At 38.4% G+C, this 18,767-nt stretch overlaps 1 protein-coding gene across 7 annotated transcripts in view; it reads left to right on the top strand.

The window, feature by feature from the left end:
* The window catches only part of R3HDM1 (R3H domain containing 1), a 131,123-nt gene extending 112,833 nt beyond the window's left edge, over window positions 1–18,290 (top strand). For all 7 annotated transcript variants that reach the window (XM_028101268.2, XM_028101266.2, XM_028101263.2 and 4 more), the window contains 6 exons: window positions 1,426–1,529; window positions 3,687–3,859; window positions 10,464–10,608; window positions 15,631–15,713; window positions 16,157–16,241; window positions 16,974–18,290. In XM_028101268.2, coding sequence (XP_027957069.1) covers window positions 1,426–1,529; window positions 3,687–3,859; window positions 10,464–10,608; window positions 15,631–15,713; window positions 16,157–16,241; window positions 16,974–17,335 — 952 coding nt within the window. In that variant the 3' untranslated portion in view covers window positions 17,336–18,290. The remainder of the gene's footprint in view (window positions 1–1,425; window positions 1,530–3,686; window positions 3,860–10,463; window positions 10,609–15,630; window positions 15,714–16,156; window positions 16,242–16,973) is intronic.
* Window positions 18,291–18,767: the final 477 nt, after the last annotated feature.

Below are 18,767 nucleotides of genomic sequence, written 5' to 3'. Positions count from 1 at the left end.
GACTCTGATTACTTGAGGGGTGCCTGGCTGGCTCAGTAAGTGGAGCATGCAGTTCTTGATGTTGGAGTTGTGAGTTCAAACCCCACATTGGGTGTAGAGATTACTTAAAAGAAAAAAATTCTGATTACTTGCGAATTCTCAGAAAGAACGAATAGTATCACTCTCTAATTTGAAACTATTTTCCTCAGGGCGCCTGGGTGGCTCAGTCAGTTAAGCGGCTGCCTTCGGCTCAGGTCATGATCCCAGGGTCCTGGGATTGAGTCCCGCATCAGGCTCCCTTCTCTGCGGGAAGCCTGCTTCTCCCTCTCCCACTCCCCCTGCTTGTGTTCCCTCTCTCACTGTGTCTCTCTCTCTTTCTCAAATAAATAAATAAAATCTTAAAAAAATATATATTTTCCTCAAAGAATTTGCTAAACAGAGAAAACTTTAAAAGACATATTGTGACATCCCATGTTAGTTTGAGTCTCAAAGATTAACTTGAAAAATAAAGAAAAGGGATACCTGGGTGACTCAGTCTGTTAAGCATCTGCCTTCAGCTCAGGTCATAATTCTGGGGTCCTGGGATGGAGTCCCATGTGGGGCTCCCTGCTCGGCGGGGAGTCTTCCTCTCCCTCTGCCTCTCCCCTCTACTGCTCTCTCTCTCTCAAATAAATAAATAAAATCTTTTTAAAAAGAAAAATACAGGAAAAACTGAATAGTTTTATACTAGCAGCCTTTAATTTTGTCAGTATTTATGTTAGAATATGTCAGAATTATGTTTTACTATTTCCTTTATTCTTAGTACATATTTTAAGCAATAAAACAGGGGCACCCGGGTGGCTCAGTTGGCTGAGCATCTGCCTTCAGCTCAGGTCATGATCTCAGGATCCTGGGATCAAGGCCCAAGTTGGGCTCCCTGCTGAGCAGGGAGTCTCCTTCTCCATCTCCCTCTGCTGCTCTCCCTGCTTGTGTGCTCTCTCTCTCTGTCAAATAAATAAATAAAAATTTTTTTTAAAAGGCAGTAAAACATTTTTCTCTGAGTCTCGTTGTCAAACTGCATATTCTCTTTTCTAAAATATAGCTTAGTGAGATCCAAATAAGTTAATTTTTCATTTTGTAAAGTTATTTTTCTTCTTTTTTAAATAATTATTTGAATAATAAAAAAGTCATATTTAGAATAAGTTGTAAAGGAGTAAGAGCAATGAAATTAGGAGTGGTGTTTCCTGATTTAAAAAAAAATCAGTATTACTGTCATAACATAGATTTTTGTCCAAAAAGTAATTGTTCATAACTCTTAGAGAATAGAGGTAGATTTTATTTTTACTCCTAACCAATTTGAAAAATAATTTCATTTAAATAAATTTGTAGGTTTGTTCTTTCAAAGAATCTTTACAGTCCTCTCCATCTCACTGTGCTGTGTTTTTGTGTTTGATTTTTCCGCCGTAGCTCATCAGTAGGTTACTTGCCACATCCGGGATCAGAACAAGTACAGTTTCCTCGAACTACTTCACCAGGCAATTCCCAGCAGCTTCAAAGCCACCAGTGTGCAGGTATGAATATAATTGGAAAATAGGTAATGGTTTGTCCATTTGAGAAATTAAGTTCCTTAGGCATTTCTCAAATGCGGTTTTCAACTTGTTGTGTGCTGAGATATAGCCAAGATATTTAGGGTGCCTTGCAAATTCAGAGCTAACAGTTCCCGTCTGCTGCTTCCTTTTCTGCTGTTATTACTCCCACACTGCTATCCTGTTTCTCGTCCTCAGACTCTCCTTCCTTCCCTGCCTCATAAACATTGATGTTCTCTGGGATCATCTCCTTACTCTTCATGCTCTTCCTAGCGGACGCATCCACCTCCAAACCTTCAACAACTGTTTTTTGCCAGCGCCTCTCAAATCTTCTTTTGGCTAAGAAGAGGCAGATAGCCAACTGCCTACTGGGCATTCCTACCTGGTTGTGCCAGAGGCACTTGAGATTTAATACTCCTTCCTCTTCCTGCATCCCTTACCTCACCCTCTCTCTAGGGACCAAAAAGTTTTCAAAGTCGTAATCACCTCTCTTCTTTCTCTCCTTTCACATTCGTGATGCCACCATTCCCTCAAATATCATGCCTTCTTTCCTTCCCCACTGCCACCATTCTTGGTCAGTCTTTGCACATCTTATTTGCATGGTTTCATGTTTCCCCCACACCCAGCGTTCCACCTCCCCAACACACACACACACACACACACACACACACACACACACACACTGTTCATTTCCTCTGAATCAGGAATGTGCATGGATTCTGTCTACACTCCCTAGCAAGTAAGCCTCCTATTTATATTTACACGTTCAGGTCCAACAGAACTGTGTTTTGAGAAAGTACCATGCTTTTTCATGCCAAAGACACTTTTGTACCTGTTCCTCCCTCTCCCTGAAATGCCCGTCCACCATTATTTGCCAAAATCCTGCTTGTGCTTATGGTTTGACGCAAAAATCACCTCTTCTACAAAGGCTTCCCTAGTACTTAAAATAGAGTTTGTTGCTTCTTTTTTTGGCTTCTGTAGTGTCTTAATCCTTTATCATGATGCCATATTTTATTATAATGATTTCTTGACATATGTAAATCTCTGAGAAATAGTAAATGATTATGAAATAAATGGCTAATAGTGTGCATCCAGCATGGCTGCTGTCGTTGAGGAGAACTTTGAGGTGTCCCTAAGCAGTCAGCCCTCTATGGTTTGCCTCGCTGGTCAGCCTGGCTCTACTTCTAGGGAACTGGAAACTACCATTTTGGTTACTACAGTGCAAACTAAGGCCCTTGAGGCATAAGAATCCTGCCTTACCTTACGCTGAAGCGGTGGGTGGCAGGAAACATACATGCCTAATACTAGTAGTGCTGCAGTCTAATACACAAGAGAAATAAATCAGATAAGGAGACAGATATAATAGACTACTTATCTCTGTTATACACTTAACAAGTGTTTATGCATGCATGTGATCAGTACAACTTTTTAAAGTTAGCCAAAGAGGGGCGCCTGGGTGGCTCAGTCATTAAGCATCTGCCTTCGGTTAAGCATCCCAGGGTCCTGGGATCGAGCCCCGCATCAGGCTCCCTGCTCAGCGGGAAGCCTGCTTCTCCCTCTCCCACTCCCCCTGCTTGTGTTCCCTCTCTCACTGTGTCTCTCTCTGTCAAATAAATAAATAAAATCTTTAAAATAAATAAATAAAGTTAGTCAAGGAAGTCTTTGCTGCTGTTTTCAGATGAGAACTCGTAATAAAAAAGGTTAAATGATTTTCCCAGAGTCCTAGAACATTTCAGAGTACTAAAATTGTGCTTTCTGATTCCCACATCCCAAACTTTTTCTTCTCTGTGTATCTAATGCCAGTTTTAAAATTAATTTATTTTTTAAATTAATCACTTTTATAGATAATGTCTCAATTATGCTACTGTCTACTAGGTTCGGTAGTAGGTAATTGGACTTCCCTGAGTAACTGTGGAACTGTTACTTTTAGAATAAGATGTTTAGGCCTACAGAGTCCCATTTTAATGCCTTTTTAAACACACACGCTTGTAGCATGGAGCTCTAGGGCTTAAATCTGGCTCGCATATATGATAGTAAAGTTTTGTTCAGAAGTGTAAAATTATTGCCATTTTCTTAGTGTTTTAAAGATACCAGCTAGTTGGTAAAGTATACTGATTGCAGTGTCCCAACTCTGATTTCCAGCTGTGCCACCTCCGCCCCCTGCTGGAGGAATGGTGATGATGCAGCTCAATGTACCAAACAATCCACAATCTCGTGCCCACTCACCCCCACAATGGAAACAAAACAAATATTACTGTGATCACCAGAGAGGGCAGAAGTGTGTGGAATTTAGCAATGTAGACAATATTGTTCAGGTAAGATGCTTCTTTTGTTTATTATAATTTATAACTTTCTACATTTTAGACACATGTGATGGACCTTATAAGGCTTGACTTTGAATTTGAAGTCCTCTCAGATTAGTAAAGAAGTTTGAACATTCTCTATATCCACACTATTTCTTTCAATATATAAATATTATTTTTCAACTTTTGCATATTCAAAATTTTTTAATTTAAAAAAATCAGATGTACTAGATCTAAAATTTGATTTAAAAAAAAATTAAGTCATCTTCCTACATTTTCCATATGAACTATTAGTGTAACCAGAAGGTTGATGTGAGAACACTCTTTATTGTAGAAGAAATACAGTTAATAAATATAAAATCAATGGTGGACTTTTTGGAATTTCACTAAAATAATGGATCAAAGAAAATCATTAGCACATGTCAGGAACATTAGGAAAAGGTTTATGGGGGAATTTAAAATGGATAGATTAGGCAGACAACACATGAAGCAACTGCTCAATTATAAGATCACTAAAAAGTGGGTCAACCAAATATTACTTGCCTCCTAATATAGTGTAGAAGGAAGTACCCAGCATCACTTATAATGTACTCTTATTAAAAACAAGGAGCCTGAATCTAACCAAGCCTCTAAATCTATCTATTAATTTACAGAAAATATAGGAAGGGGAAAAAAACAACTTATACCATGGAATATTTTACTGGACAAATTGGCCTCATTTCTTTAAAAAAAAAATAGCATTTTGAAATGAAGGGTGAGTCTTTCATAGATTAAAAGATACTCAGCTGTTATAATCAGATACAACATGCAGATCTTCCTTGGATTTTGAACACTCAAAAGACATTTTTCATCATAGAGAGGATATTTAAATACGCTAATTTTGTTAGTATGAGAATCATGTTTTGTTTTGTTTTGTTTTTAGAAAATAATAGTTCCTGGGGCGCCTGGGTGGCTCATTTGGTTGGGCATCTGACTCTTGATGTCAGCTCAGGTCTTGTTCTCAGAGTCATGAGTTCAAGCCCCACATTGGGCTCCACACTGGATGTGGAGCCTACTTAAAAAAAAATAGTTCCATTAGATAAAAATATTAAAAAATATTTATATATTAAAATATTTGCATGTGAAATGCTGTGATATCTGAGATTTGCTTAAAACTCTTTAGGGGGAACAGAGCAGGGGAGAACACAGTCAAAGCTGGGTGATGGGTCCATGGAAGTTCATTATGTTCATGTACATTGAGTGTAGAGATTACTTAAAAAAAAACTAAAATAACATCCTGAAAGAAAATATTAACAAATAAATATTTTTTAAAGATAAACTGAATAAATACTTCAGTGCACATGACAAAATCAGAATAAGAAGGGCAAAGATCAATTTATAGGCTAGCTCACAAAATAAATGGCCATTAATGAGATGAAAATATAAAAATATTTTTATCTATATTGGGGAAATTTAGGAAGACTAAAACTTGCAGTGTTGGCAGAGATGTCCAGTTACAAACTCTCTTGTACATTCTTGATGATACTACAAATTGATAGAATTCTTCTTGGAGGCAGTTTAATGACATTTTTGAAAATGTAGAAGGCACATAGTAATTCAACACCAAAACCACTAACAATCCAATTAAAAATTGGGCAGAGGACTTCAATAAACATTTTTCCAAGGAAGACATACAGATGGCCAACAGATACATGAAAAGATGTTCAATATCACTCATCAGGGAAATGCAAATCTAAACCACAATGAGATATCACCTTACACCTGTCAGAATGGCTAAAATCAAGGAGACAAGAAATAGCAAGTGTTGACAAGGATGTAGAGGAAAAGGAGCCCTCATGCACTGTTGGTGGGAATGCGAACTGGTATATAGCCACTGTGGAAAACAGTATGGACTTTCCTCAAAAAGTTAAAAATAGAAATACCATATGATGTAATAATTCTACTGGGTATTTATCCAAAGAAAATGGGAACACTAATTCAAGAAAATTTAAGCAGCCCTGCGTTTATTTCAGCATTGTTTACAGTAGCCACAAGATATGGAAGCAACCTAACCGTACAATGATAGACAAATGGATAAGGAAAATGTGGTATATATAAACAATGGAATATTACTCAACCATTAAAAAGGATAAGATCTTGCCATTTGCATCAACATGGATGGACCTAGAGGGTATTATGCTAAGTGAATTAAGTCAGTCTGAGAAAGACAAATACCATATGATTTCACTCATATGTGGTATCTAAAAAACAAAACGAATAAACAAAAAGCGGAGTCAGACCTATAAATACATAGAACAAACATGGTTGCCAGAGGGATGGGAGGATGGGGAGGTGGACATAATAGATGAAGGGGAGTGGGAGATACAGGCGATACATTCATATGGAATGCACACGTCATGGGGATGAGACATTCATCATAAGGAATATAGTCAGTGATAATTGTAATAGCATTGTGTGGTGTCAGATGGTAGCTATACTTGTGGTGAGTATAGCATAATATATAGAGAAGTTGAGTCACTGTGTTGTATACCTGAAACTAATGTAACTGTTAACTGTACTCAAATTAAAAAAAAAAATGTAGAAGGTACATAGCCTTTGATCCACAAATTTACTTCTAGAACTTTATCCAGTAAAAACTCTGGAACAAGCATATAAGAATACATGTGCACGAATATTTCTTTCTTACCTGTTGTAACCTTGAAAGACTAAAAATATCTTGATATTCAACAGTGGATAACCAATTAAATAAATTGCTATATCATTTAGGAAAATATCTTAAGTGTATATATTAAAAAGAATGGGATACACCTACTACCCAAATGGTAGTTTCTAAATACCATTCTCCAAACTAAAAGCAACGAGGGCTCCTTAGTGAAATGACTATTGCCAGGGTTCATTCAGGGAAAAGTACAAGATGATTCTGGAACATGTTGCTGTGCCAGAAGGTAATGAAGTACTTAAAGGATGATGGAGATGTGTCAAGGAACACAGGACCAGGCCTGAATACTTTAGGAATAAAATAAGAAATGAATGATCACCCATAAAATAAAATAGAACCCATGAGTCTGTACTGATATAAATGAATGAATGGGGGAAAAGTGAAGCTCTTCTTTACAGTAAAATGTGAACTATAAAAAATAGAATGATAAAATTAGAAAACCACCACCTGCAAACCACCAGGCAAGAATCATCACTGGAGGAGAGAGGATTCTAGGAAAATGGCAGAGTAGAAGCATCAGGAGTCTCTCTCTCTCCACCTAGAAATAATTGCACTGGTAGAATCTGTCTGATATAACAGTTTTGGAGCTCTAGAATCTATTTAAGGCTTGCAACTGCCAGGAAAAGCTTGGGTGATAAATTATAATTAAATTCAGTCAAATTCGGCTTTTAGCCCAGTAGCAGCTACCTTTCCTTACCTCCGCCCCCAGACAGGCAACTGTGCACGTTGTTACTAGAGCAGCTTACAGGAGTCAGGGTGGGCAAAAAGGACCCTGTCCTCCAAATACAAAGGATTTGTGTTCTCATCATGGGTCTCTACTTCTGATCACAGAGGTGTAGACAAAGGGGCAGTAATCACTGTCGGTGCACCTCCCCACATTGTTGCAAATCTCTCCCCCTGACACTTCTAGGGGACTTAAACGGACAAAGCCCTCCCTTCATTGTTCTCTTTGAGTCCATTTTGGGAGCCACACAGTAAGCCTAGGACATTCAGAAGCAACTGAATATATAGGGCACATTCCAGGGAAAGACACAGGCCAAACCCTGAGAAGACCTCAGGGTTATACCTCAGGCCGATCTTTGGCACAGAGACAGGCTGCAACAGTCAATAACCAAAAACCATAACAACAACAAAGCACAACAAACCCTGGGAAGGGGGGAGAATCTGATTTCCAGTTACCACATTATTAGATCCAAATGTCCAATTTTCAACAAAGAGTCACAAGGCATGCAAAGAAACAGGACAGTATGGCCCATGCAAGGGAAGAAAAAAAGTCAATATAAGATTGTCCTTGAAAAAGACGTGATGACACATCTCCTAGACAAAGACCTTAAAACACCTGTCTTCAGGTTGCTCGAAGAACTACAGAAAGATATGGAAAAAGACAAGAAAACAATATATGAACAAAATTGAAATATCAATAAAGAGATAGAAAACCTAAAAAGAAGCCAAAAAGGAATTCTGGAGCTGAAAATATAATAACTGAAATGAAAAGTTTGGTGAAGGAAGTCAGTGGCGGATATGAGCAGGCTGAAGAGAGAGTCAGAGAACTTGAAGACAAGACAGTGGAAATGATCAAGTCTGAGGAACAGACAGAAAAGAGAATGAATAAACGTGAACAGAGCAGAGTTTTTGTATATTATTGAAGTTAGACTGGTATAAATTCAAATTAGAGTGTTGTGACTTTAGGATGTTAGGTGTAATACCCAAGGTAAACCACACCCCCCCAAAAAAAAACCTAGGGAATATAAACAGAAGGAAATGAGTAAGGAATTTAAATGTTTTACTACAAAAAATGGAGTAAACACAAAAGAAGACAGTAATGCAAGAAATGAAGGGTGGGGAGGAAGCTGGAAGGCATATAGAAAACAAAGCAAAATAACAAAGGTAAGTCCCTCTTTATCAGTAGTTATTTTAACTATAAAGACAGAGATTGGCAGAGTGGATAAAAACACCCGATCTAACTATATGCTGTCTACGAGACTCACCTTAAGTCCAGAAACACAAATCAATTGAAAATGAAAGGATGCAAAAAGATATTTCATGAAAATAGTAACCAAAAGAGAATAGCGGTTATTATTGCTAATATTAAACAAAGTAAGTCTCTAGATCCAAAAAATTTTCAAGATACAGAAGTTCAATACAGCAAGAAGATAAAATATTTATAAACCTGATTATATGAACCTAATAATTAACTTACCTGATAACAGACCGTCACATAATAGTTGGAAACTTTAATGCCCTACTCTCAATAAGGGATACCACAACCAGGCAAGAAGTAAGTAAGGAAATGGAGAGCTTAAACACAACAAACCAACTAGATCCAATAGAGGTGTAGAGAACACTCTCCCTGACAACAGCAACATTCATACTCTTCCTGTGTACATGGGACATATTCTTGGATAGACTGTCTATATGTTAGGCCACAAGTTAAATCTCAGTAGATTTTAAAAGGTACCTATCAGCCAACATTGTACTGGCAGCCCTACCTAGAGCAATTAGTCAAGAAAAAGAAATAAAAGGCATCCAGATTGGAAAGGAAGAAGTAAAATTCTCTGTTTACAGAAAATATGATCTCCCCCTAAGACACTTATAACGAGAAAAGAAAAAATAGTAACTTCACAACAAAGAAACCTGGCAGACACCACCTTAACCAAGTGATGGAAGTAAATATCACGAGGACTATGTTGACACGTGGACCTCAAGTTCCCTCTCCTGATGCATTGAGAAGGACACACTTCTCTAGTGCTCCTTACCCAAATGTACACTGTGAATTTGGGCATGAGGGAAGCAGCAGGCAAACCCAAATTGATGGACATTCTACAAAATAACTGATCTTCAAAAACGTCAAAGTCATGAGAGAGAAAAAAGACTAAGTCTTTGTTCCCAGTTTAAAAGAAAAAGGAGGACCTGGGTGGTTCAGTCGGTTAAGCATCCAACTCTTGATTTCAGCTCAGGTCTTGATCTCAGGGTTGTGAGTTCAAGCCCCAAGCTACTTAAAAAAAAAAAAAAATGAAAGAGACGTGACAACTTAATGTACCATTTGATTCTGGACTAAAAAGGGAGACTTTTTTTTCTTTTTTTTTTTCTTTCTTTTTTTTGTTATAAAGTATGTTAGTGGGACAATTGGTGAAATTTGAATAAACTCTATAGATTACATAATATTGCTGTATTGTTAATTGCCTGATTTTGATAATTCTCTTTTTTCCAAGAACTTTTCTTAGAAACATCTTTATTTCAAGTGTTCTTAAACACTCCACTACATACAGAGTAGAATCACTTTTATATAGATTTTGATGATCCTACTCTGGTTAATTATATAGGAGAATGTCCTTGTTTTTAGGAAAAAGACACTAAGTTATTTTGGGATGAGGATATTGTAAGCAATTCATTCTCAAATAGTTTGGAAAAAAATAACAGTGTATACAAGGGAGAGATAAAGATTTAAAAATATGAAGAGAGAGATAAAAAATATAAGAAAATAACATTTGGGAAATCTGAGAATTTCTTTGTACTATTTTTGGTAATTGTTCTTTAGGTATGAATTGTTTAAAAACGAAATGTTAAACAGTTAACATGACAAAAAGAATGAGATAAATGTATATTTTTTTGTCATGGAAAAGTATCTACACTATTACTGTCCAGGTACAAAAGCAAGATTCAAAAATAGGATGTATAGTCTACTTCCGTTTTTGTAAAACATAGACATATGGATGCAAATGCATAGAAACAATCTGTTCCAGTGTTTATCTTCGGAAGTTGAAAATTATAAATTTCTGTGTTTTAATTTTTTTAACAAATACATATTTGTAATCAGAAAAAAAAATAATTGCTCCAAAAGTTAATTTGCAAAGAGCATGACTAAAATGCTAACCTGCTTTTTTGATGTGATTACAGCACAGCCCTCAACTCAGTAGTCCCATTATTTCACCAGCTCAGTCGCCAGCACCAGCTCAGCTGACCACCCTCAAAACTGTCCGTCCCCCTGGACCACCCCTTTCCATCATACCTCAGTTTTCTAGACCTTTTGTTCCAGGGCAAGGTAAGTGCACAAAACTAGTCACAGCCTCAGAGGAGTGCAGGGCATCCCCTCCCCTGGGTGGTGAGTGGAACTTTCGAATCACGGTATTGTACACCTGAATCTCTTACAACACTGTATGTTAACTACACTGAAATTAAATTTTTTAAAAAAATTAAAAATTGAAGATAAAAGACATCCCTTCCCAGTCACTTTGTGATTTCCCTTGGTACTGTTTTCAGTTCTCCACAGGACTTCATTTTCACCTCCACCCAGGCATATGTGTTTATTACCATATACTCTCCTAACCTTAATGTTTCACACTAGTTAATAATTACTATCTTAGTAACTACTTCAATTTAATAATTACTTATATGATAGAGTTAAAATGACCATAACTTACTATCCTTAGACTCCATTTCTCTATAGTAGTAATAGGCAATGCTATAAATTGTTTTTATTTCTAATTTTTATATCAGAGTAGTATATATCAAGAGGTTATTCAAAAGTATATTCAGCAGTTATTGAGTCCTCACTGTGCCCATGACATACAAAGATGAATAAGGTGAAGTCCTCACCCTCACTGACCCTCAGTCTAGTTGGAGAACAGCAAATGGATGATTCTAAAATAGTATGGAAAACATTAATTATATTTTCTGGAATTTATCCTAAGGATAATGCACACAATGATATGTCCATCAGTAAGGATTAGATTTGGTGTCTCTATATAAGGAATACTACGCAGTTATCCACAAATCATTTTTAAAGACTCTTTAGAAGAAATATTCATAGTACAGTGAGTGATTTAAAAAAAAAAAAAAAAGTCACATAAAGAGGAGATACAAACTTCGAGTTATGGAATGAATAAGTCCCAGGGATGGGGAGTGCAGCATAGGGGAATGTACTCGGTTGTATTATAATGGTGACCGGTGGTAGCTGCACTCGTGGTGAGCGTAGCATAACATACAAGTTGTGGAGTCACTGTGTTGTGCACCTGAAACTAATGTGATGTTGTGTGTCAACTATACTTCAATTTAAAAAGGCAGCACTTGGCTGGCTCAGTCTGTAGAGCATGTGACTCTTGACTTGATCTTGGGATCATGAGTTTGAGCCCACATCGGGCATAGAGATTATTTAATTAAAAATAAAAGTTACGTGGGCATTTCAAAAAAGAAGATATACAAATGTCCAGCAAGCCTTTGAACAGGTGCTCAACATCATTCATTATTCGTTAGGGAAAGGAATATTATAATCCAAATGAAATATCACTTCACCCCCACTAGAATGGCTATAATCAAAAAGATTAACACAACTGAATGTAGGTGAAGTTACAGAGCAACTAAAATTCTTGCACGTTGGTGTAGAGGTGTAAAATTCTAAAACCACTTTAGAAAAAGATTTGAGTTTCTTACAAAGTTACTTACTTACCTTGCAATGCAGCAGTTCCACTCCTAGGTATTTACCCAAGAAATATGAAAACATGTTTCTGCAGGCTTGTACCACAGCATATGTAACAACCTTATTTTATTATAATTGCCCAAACTGGACACGACCTACTGTCCACCAAACGAAGACTATTAGATAAACAAATTGTAATATATCCTTAAAATGGAATACTGCTCAACAATTTGAATGAACAAAGCAAACTGACTGCAGTGACATCAATGAATCTCCCAGAGTCAGGTTAAGCAAAAAACAAGTCAGACACAAAAAGAAGACCTACTAGACCTACTATATGATTCTAATTAATTGAAATCCAGTTATAGGCAAACTAAGCTATGATGTTAGAAATCAGGTAGTGATGTGAATGGGATATGGAATTGACTGTTAAGGTGCTTGAGGGAACTTCTCAGGGGATGGAAATGTTGTCTTTTTTGGGTTGTGATTACATGGACTTTTACAGTTGTTAGAATTCATCAAACCCAACACTAAAGATATGCATTTTATTTTGCGTAAATTATATCTCAATTTTTTAAAGACTTATAGGGGTGCCTGGGTGGCTCAGTTGGTTAAGCATCTGCCTTCGGCTCAGGTCCCTCTGTCCCTCCCCCACCCCACTCATGCTCTCTCTCTCAAATAAATAAATAAAAGCTTAAATAAAAAGACTTATAAAATGCACACATGTACATATGTGCAAGCACACATATGTAGAACAAAGACTGAAAAGATACATACCAAAATGTTAGAAGTGATAGAATTACCAAACAGGTTTGTATTTTCTCCTTTGTAATTCTGTTTCCAAATTTTCTACAAAGCCACATAACTTAAATTTAAACAGCATATGGCAATATAGTAATATTGGGATGCATGGTCTAGTATGAATGCGCCAAGAGGAGCACATAGCATGGCTTATAAGGAGGGGTCTTTGATTACTGCTGTCTACAGCTCATCTCCATATTTCAAAAGAATACTGCTCCATGATATAAACTTACCTGACTTTCTTGAAACTGTTCTTTATGCATCTTCATGCTTCTCTGATCTCAACGTTAAGCCACCGTGGCATATGTGCCCTTCAAATAGTGCTTGGGAAGGAGCAAGTGTGTCACAGGTGTGACCTACCAGGGAGCTGCCCTAGCACCTTCACACTGTTCATCTGAAAAGAGCTCCATGCAGTAGAGAGAAGTCTGTACCTTGCTTTTTCTCTGTTAGGAAGCTTTCAGGAGAAGGGACGTATAATTCCCTGAAGTGCTTTTCTAGCACCTATACATAATCCCCCTCCAAATACAGAATGTACTGAATTGGGGAACTTATGGTTAAAAATAAAATGAGAAATTTTTTTTAAGATTGATTTATTTTAGAGAGTACACATGTGTGAGCGGGGGAGGGAGGGCAGGGAGAGAGAATCCTCAAGCAGACTCCCTGCTGAGCATGGAGCCCGATGTAGGGCTCAGTCCCTGGACCCTGAGATCATGACCTGATCCCAAATCAAGAGTCCAAAACTTAAGCAATCGAGCCACCCAGGCGTCCCTAAAATGAGAATATTAACAAATGAAAACATTATTCTCCAGGACAAGGTTTTTGCCATCAGCATTTATTAATCCCTTTAAAGAGTGTTTAAGAGCAGACCCAAGACCTAAAGTGTAAATATACCTATTGGTTAAGACTATAAAAATCTTTGTAATCGGCACTTGGCTGGCGTAGTTGAAAGAGCTTAACTCTTGACCTCAGGGTCATGAGTCCAAGCCCCACAATGGGTGTAGAGATTATTAAAAATAAATAAATAAATGAATTTTTTTCTTTTTTTTTTTTTGAGAGGGAGACAGAAGTGGTGGGGAGTGACAGAGGGAGAGGGAGAGAGAATTTTTTCCCCCAATGTCATTATCTTTTTTTAACTTTTTTTATTTAAATTTAATTAATTAACATATAATGTATTATTGGTTTCAGAGGTACAGGCCTGTGATTCATCAGTCTTATATAATATGCAGTGCTCATCACATCATGTGCCCTCCTTAATGTCCATCACCCAGTTACCCTATCCCACCGCCCCCCTCCCCTCCAGCAACCCTCAGTTTGTTTCCTATGATTAAGATTCTCTTATGGTTTGTCTCCCTCTCTGGTTTTGTCTTGTTTTATTTTTTCCTCTCTTGAGAGAGAGAATCTTTTTTTTTTTAAAGATTTTATTTATTTATTTGAGAGAGAGAGAATGAGAGATAGCACAAGAGGGAAGAGGGTCAGAGGGAGAAGCAGACTCCCTGCTGAGCAGAGAGCCCAATGTGGGACTCGATCCCAGGACTCCAGGATCATGACCTGAGCTGAAGGCAGTCGCTTAACCAACTGAGCCACCCAGTCGCCCTTGAGAGAGAGAGAATCTTAAGCATGCGTGTGGAGCCCAATGCCGGGCTTGATCTCACAACCCTGAGATCATGACGTGAGCTGAAATCAAGAGTCGGATGTTTAGGGGCACCTGGGTGGCTCAGTCGTTAACCGTCTGTGTTCAGCTCAGGTCATGATCCCAGGGTACTGGGATCGAGCCCCGCATCGGGCTCCCTGCTCAGCAGGAAGCCTGCCTCCCCCTTTCCCACTCCCCCTGCTTGTGTTCCCTCTCTCGCTGTCTCTCTCTCTGTCAAATAAATAATCTTAAAAGAAAAAAAAAGTCGGATGTTTAACCAGCTGAGCCACCCAGGCTCCCCAAAATAAATGAACCTTAAAAAAATGTTTGTAATGAGTGTCTACAAATGTATACATGCATATATTTTTAGTAATTAATAGTGACTTTGCAGAGGGGGACCTGGCTGGCTCAGTCAGAACATGCAACTCCTGATGTCGGGGTTGTGGGTTTGAGCCCCACATTGGGTGTAGAGATTACTGAAAAAAAAATTTTAAATACTTTTTTTAAAAAAGCAGTAACTTTGGGGAGATAGCTTAATGTTTTTCCAGGGTTTTTTCCTTCTCCTGAAATGTAAGTTATATCGATTTTTAATCATCATAGAAAATGTGGGTTTTAGCATCTCAAGAGGGTGGAATGGGTATTACAGTTATTTTGGAGGATTTCATATCGAATGTTCAGGTAAATTAGGGAAGTTTCTCTCCATCCTACCCCCTTTCCACCCAATTCCCACCACTTACCTTCCTTCATAGCCACTGTTATTAGTCTTTATTCCTCTCATAAATTTACCCCAGCTCTTTAAAGGGAAAATGGAAATTTTTAATCCTTTTTTTTTTTTTTAAAGATTTTATTTATTTATTTGACAGAGAGAGAAACACAGCGAGAGAGGGAACACAAGCAGGGGCAGAGGGAGAGGGAGAAGCAGGCTTCCCGCAGAGCAGGGAGCCCGATGCAGGGCTTGATCCCAGGACACCAGGATCATGACCCAAGCCGAAGGCAGACGCCCAACAACTGAGCCACCCAGGCGCCACTTTTAATCCTTTTTAAAAATATGTCAGTACCTACTTTTTTTTTATTCTACCAAATGTGTTTCCCCTAGGCATCTTAACTATTTTGGACAATTTAGAAAACTTTGGAAAGAAAGAGAAAAGAAAACTTTGGAAAGTACTTTGATAAATGAGCAGAGAACAATGTAAAAATGTTTTCTTACTGACTTTCAGGAGATGCCAGATATCCATTACTTGGACAGCCTTTGCAGTACAACCCTCCTGCTGTTCTGCACGGACACATTCCAACCCAACAGGTGTGAAAGCTAGCTGTCTGACGACCTAGGCTTTGTTGGCAGAACATCATACTTGGGTTGCAGAGAGTGTAGGGGGCCCTGGGCCCACTCGTTGACACTGCACAAGGGAGACCTGTGTGCCTCAGCCAGCTGATTTATCAGTGTCATCTGGCTGCATTGGGCCCCACTGAGAACAGACAAAGGAGAAGGTGGTGTGCTGTTTGCCTGAGCAGTCATGCACTAGCGCTCTCCAAAAAGGGGGGCAGAGGGTGGCTGGGGCATCAGGGCACCCTTGCTTAAGAAAGACAAGTAGAACTGGTCATAGTGAGGGACAGAAATGCCATTGCCACAGGAGCCTGGGATTGGATTTTTTCTGCTGAAGTACAAAACCCAGACTGAGTATGTTTAGGTGTTAAGTGTCTAAACATTACAGTCACATTTTCAATCTGTTTGTGGGGTTTCAGGGTCAATCTGGCAACAGGCATGGAAACCGAGGAAGGAAACAAGCTAAAAAAGCTGCATCCACTGACCTTGGTGCGGGAGAAGCAGGTATGTCCCTGAGAGGCAATTGGATGTGGTTCTACAAACTGTTGACCGGTTCAATAGTCTTTAAACATAAATGAGCTTTCCGCTTCATGAAGTCTTGCACAACCTTACAAGAAATTATGCCATCTGTAATGTAGGGCTCTTAAAATAGATTCTTTTAATTGTCTCATTTCAGATTTGAGAGTACAGTAAGGTCAGGTGGATTTAGGAAGGATGAAGGACCAAAGGAAAAAGTTATGTGTGAAAGGAACAGGTAGAATGACACTCTTTGCCTCTCTGATTTTGGAGAAAGGAAGTAGTCCTTACACCCATGCAGAAATAGTCTGATGAACAAATAACTGCTTTTATTTGGCAGTTGGGCATTCAGGTATGCACTCAACAGCCTTGGGTGGTTACAGCAAGTGCTCTTACGTTTGTTTTACAATGGGAACAGGAAATTCAGGAAACAGCCCAAGATCACACACCTAACTTAGAGAATCCACTATACAATGCTGTGTTTTCTATGTACAACTGTCAGTCAAGAGTGAGACGGGTAATTTAGTACCATTAGCTCTACACCCCCTGCCTTAGGGGTAGGTAGAAATGATTTAAAAGATGGCCATAATTATAGTTTTGTGGGTTTGAATGGTTTCACAAAAATCCCATTCATTTATTATGTCGTATTTGGGTCTTCAGTACTTTTTGCCCACCATCTTGGTAACAGGGATTATTAATTCTACACCTTTTCCATTCTAGTTGTTGGGAAGGTCTTGGAAATTACTGAACTACCAGATGGAATAACTCGCATGGAAGCCGAGAAGCTTTTTGGGGAACTCTTTAAAATTGGTGCCAAGATCCGGTGGCTCCGGGACCCTCAATCCCAGCCCCAGCTGCGTCGTCACCCCCTCTGCTGTGGCAGCGGGGACAACACTGTCAGCCCTGAACGCTCTAAACCCAGTGACTTGGCCTCCACATATACAGTCTTAGCCACATTCCCCTCCATTTCAGCTGCACAGAATGCATTGAAGAAACAAATTAACTCGGTTAACAAGTTTAAGCTGAGAACGAGCAAGAAGCACTATGACTTTCACATTCTGGAAAGGGCAAGTTCTCAGTAACAGAGCCACCTTGGACCCTTGGCCTTTATGATTCCCCTGTCCTCACCCATCTTTAATTGGCTTGGTATTTGGAGCTTCTGTTAACATGATAGAGACTCCTAGGACGTGTGGTCATGGCGTTATAGCTTTTGAAGACAGGCCAGTGATCCAGCAAAGGGGGAGAATTACACATTTCACCCCATATGACTATAGGAATCCACATCGGAATGATACAGAGTTAGCAGCTTTTTCTGAGGAAATGCTGTTCAAATGCCTCCTAACTTTTATAGTTATTTTGTTTTATATTTCTGAATTCTTGTATCAGATCCAAAGCTCTATTGTACAGCAAATTATTCTTCAAAATGATTACAACCAGTTGCAACCTGTATTTCTTTTTTGCAGCCAGCACAATGTGAACCAACATAGAACTTGGGGGGAAAAGAATGCAGGAGTGGAATAACCAAGTCAGAACCATGTACTATCTTTTTGGGGGGCTGGAGGGTACCTAAGGAGAGCAAACACAGAAACAATTTTCAGAAAATGCAGAGCTCCCTCACAGGGTCCTTTCCTTATTCATTTAGGTAGTATGAACATTAAGTGTGAAGTAAATTATGTTCTTAACACTTCTTAATCAAACCACTTAGATTCAAAGGGGACTAGGAATCATTTTAGGCAAGAAAATACTTCCACTTTTTTTTTTTTTAAGTGTCCCTCTGATAACTAAATGCCACTTATTTGCATTCCCCTCTTTGTGGATTTTTTTGTCACCTAAGGAAATGCATTTGATGAGTGCTGGAAACTTCTTAAGTGGTTTAAAATTTGTTTTCATTGTTTGCAGCGGATCACTGGACATCAAAGATTCATTGCACTTATGAACAAGGAACTTTTTTTCAATTTCTGTGTAATTTGCAAGGCTGTACAATGTGTGCTGATGCAAGCCTTTTTCAGTTCAAGAGAATAAATGTTTACAAATATAGACCCATTTTGTCTTCTGTAAATTAAAAACACCTTTTTAAGTGAGTATCAGTATTGAAAATTTAACCCATCTTGAAGATTTCAATTTTAAATTTACAGAAGATGGTAGACAGTAAAACCACTCGTTTTACGAAAGTCCTACAAAGCATCGCTTTTTTGGCGGGAGTGATTGCTGTGGGTATGATTCATGTCATTTTGTTCCATCATAAAGTTAATACCAATCAATTAAAGATGGTTTTGAGTATGAATATACTTACAGTCAGACAACTGAAAATAGAACATTATGTTTGTTTGGATAAAGAATCTGAGGTTTTAGCTAATATATTGAGTACCCCATTGTCCAGTTTAGCTCAAATGCTTTATAGAAAGCTTTTTCCATTTGTTAGCCAAGCACAAACTGCTTGTGAAACCCAAAAGGTGGGAGTGTCTGCCATCTGCAACTTGCCTGGAGTCTGGTTTGCTTCCAGCCCAGACTACA

The sequence above is a fragment of the Eumetopias jubatus genome, unplaced genomic scaffold (genome assembly GCF_037043125.1).
Source record: "Eumetopias jubatus isolate StellerSeaLion01/CBP00866 unplaced genomic scaffold, mEumJub1_p1.0 scaffold_3, whole genome shotgun sequence".
Taxonomy (NCBI): domain Eukaryota; kingdom Metazoa; phylum Chordata; class Mammalia; order Carnivora; family Otariidae; genus Eumetopias; species Eumetopias jubatus.
Note: the sequence above shows the minus strand (reverse complement) of the source record. Positions and strands in the feature narration are given on the sequence as shown.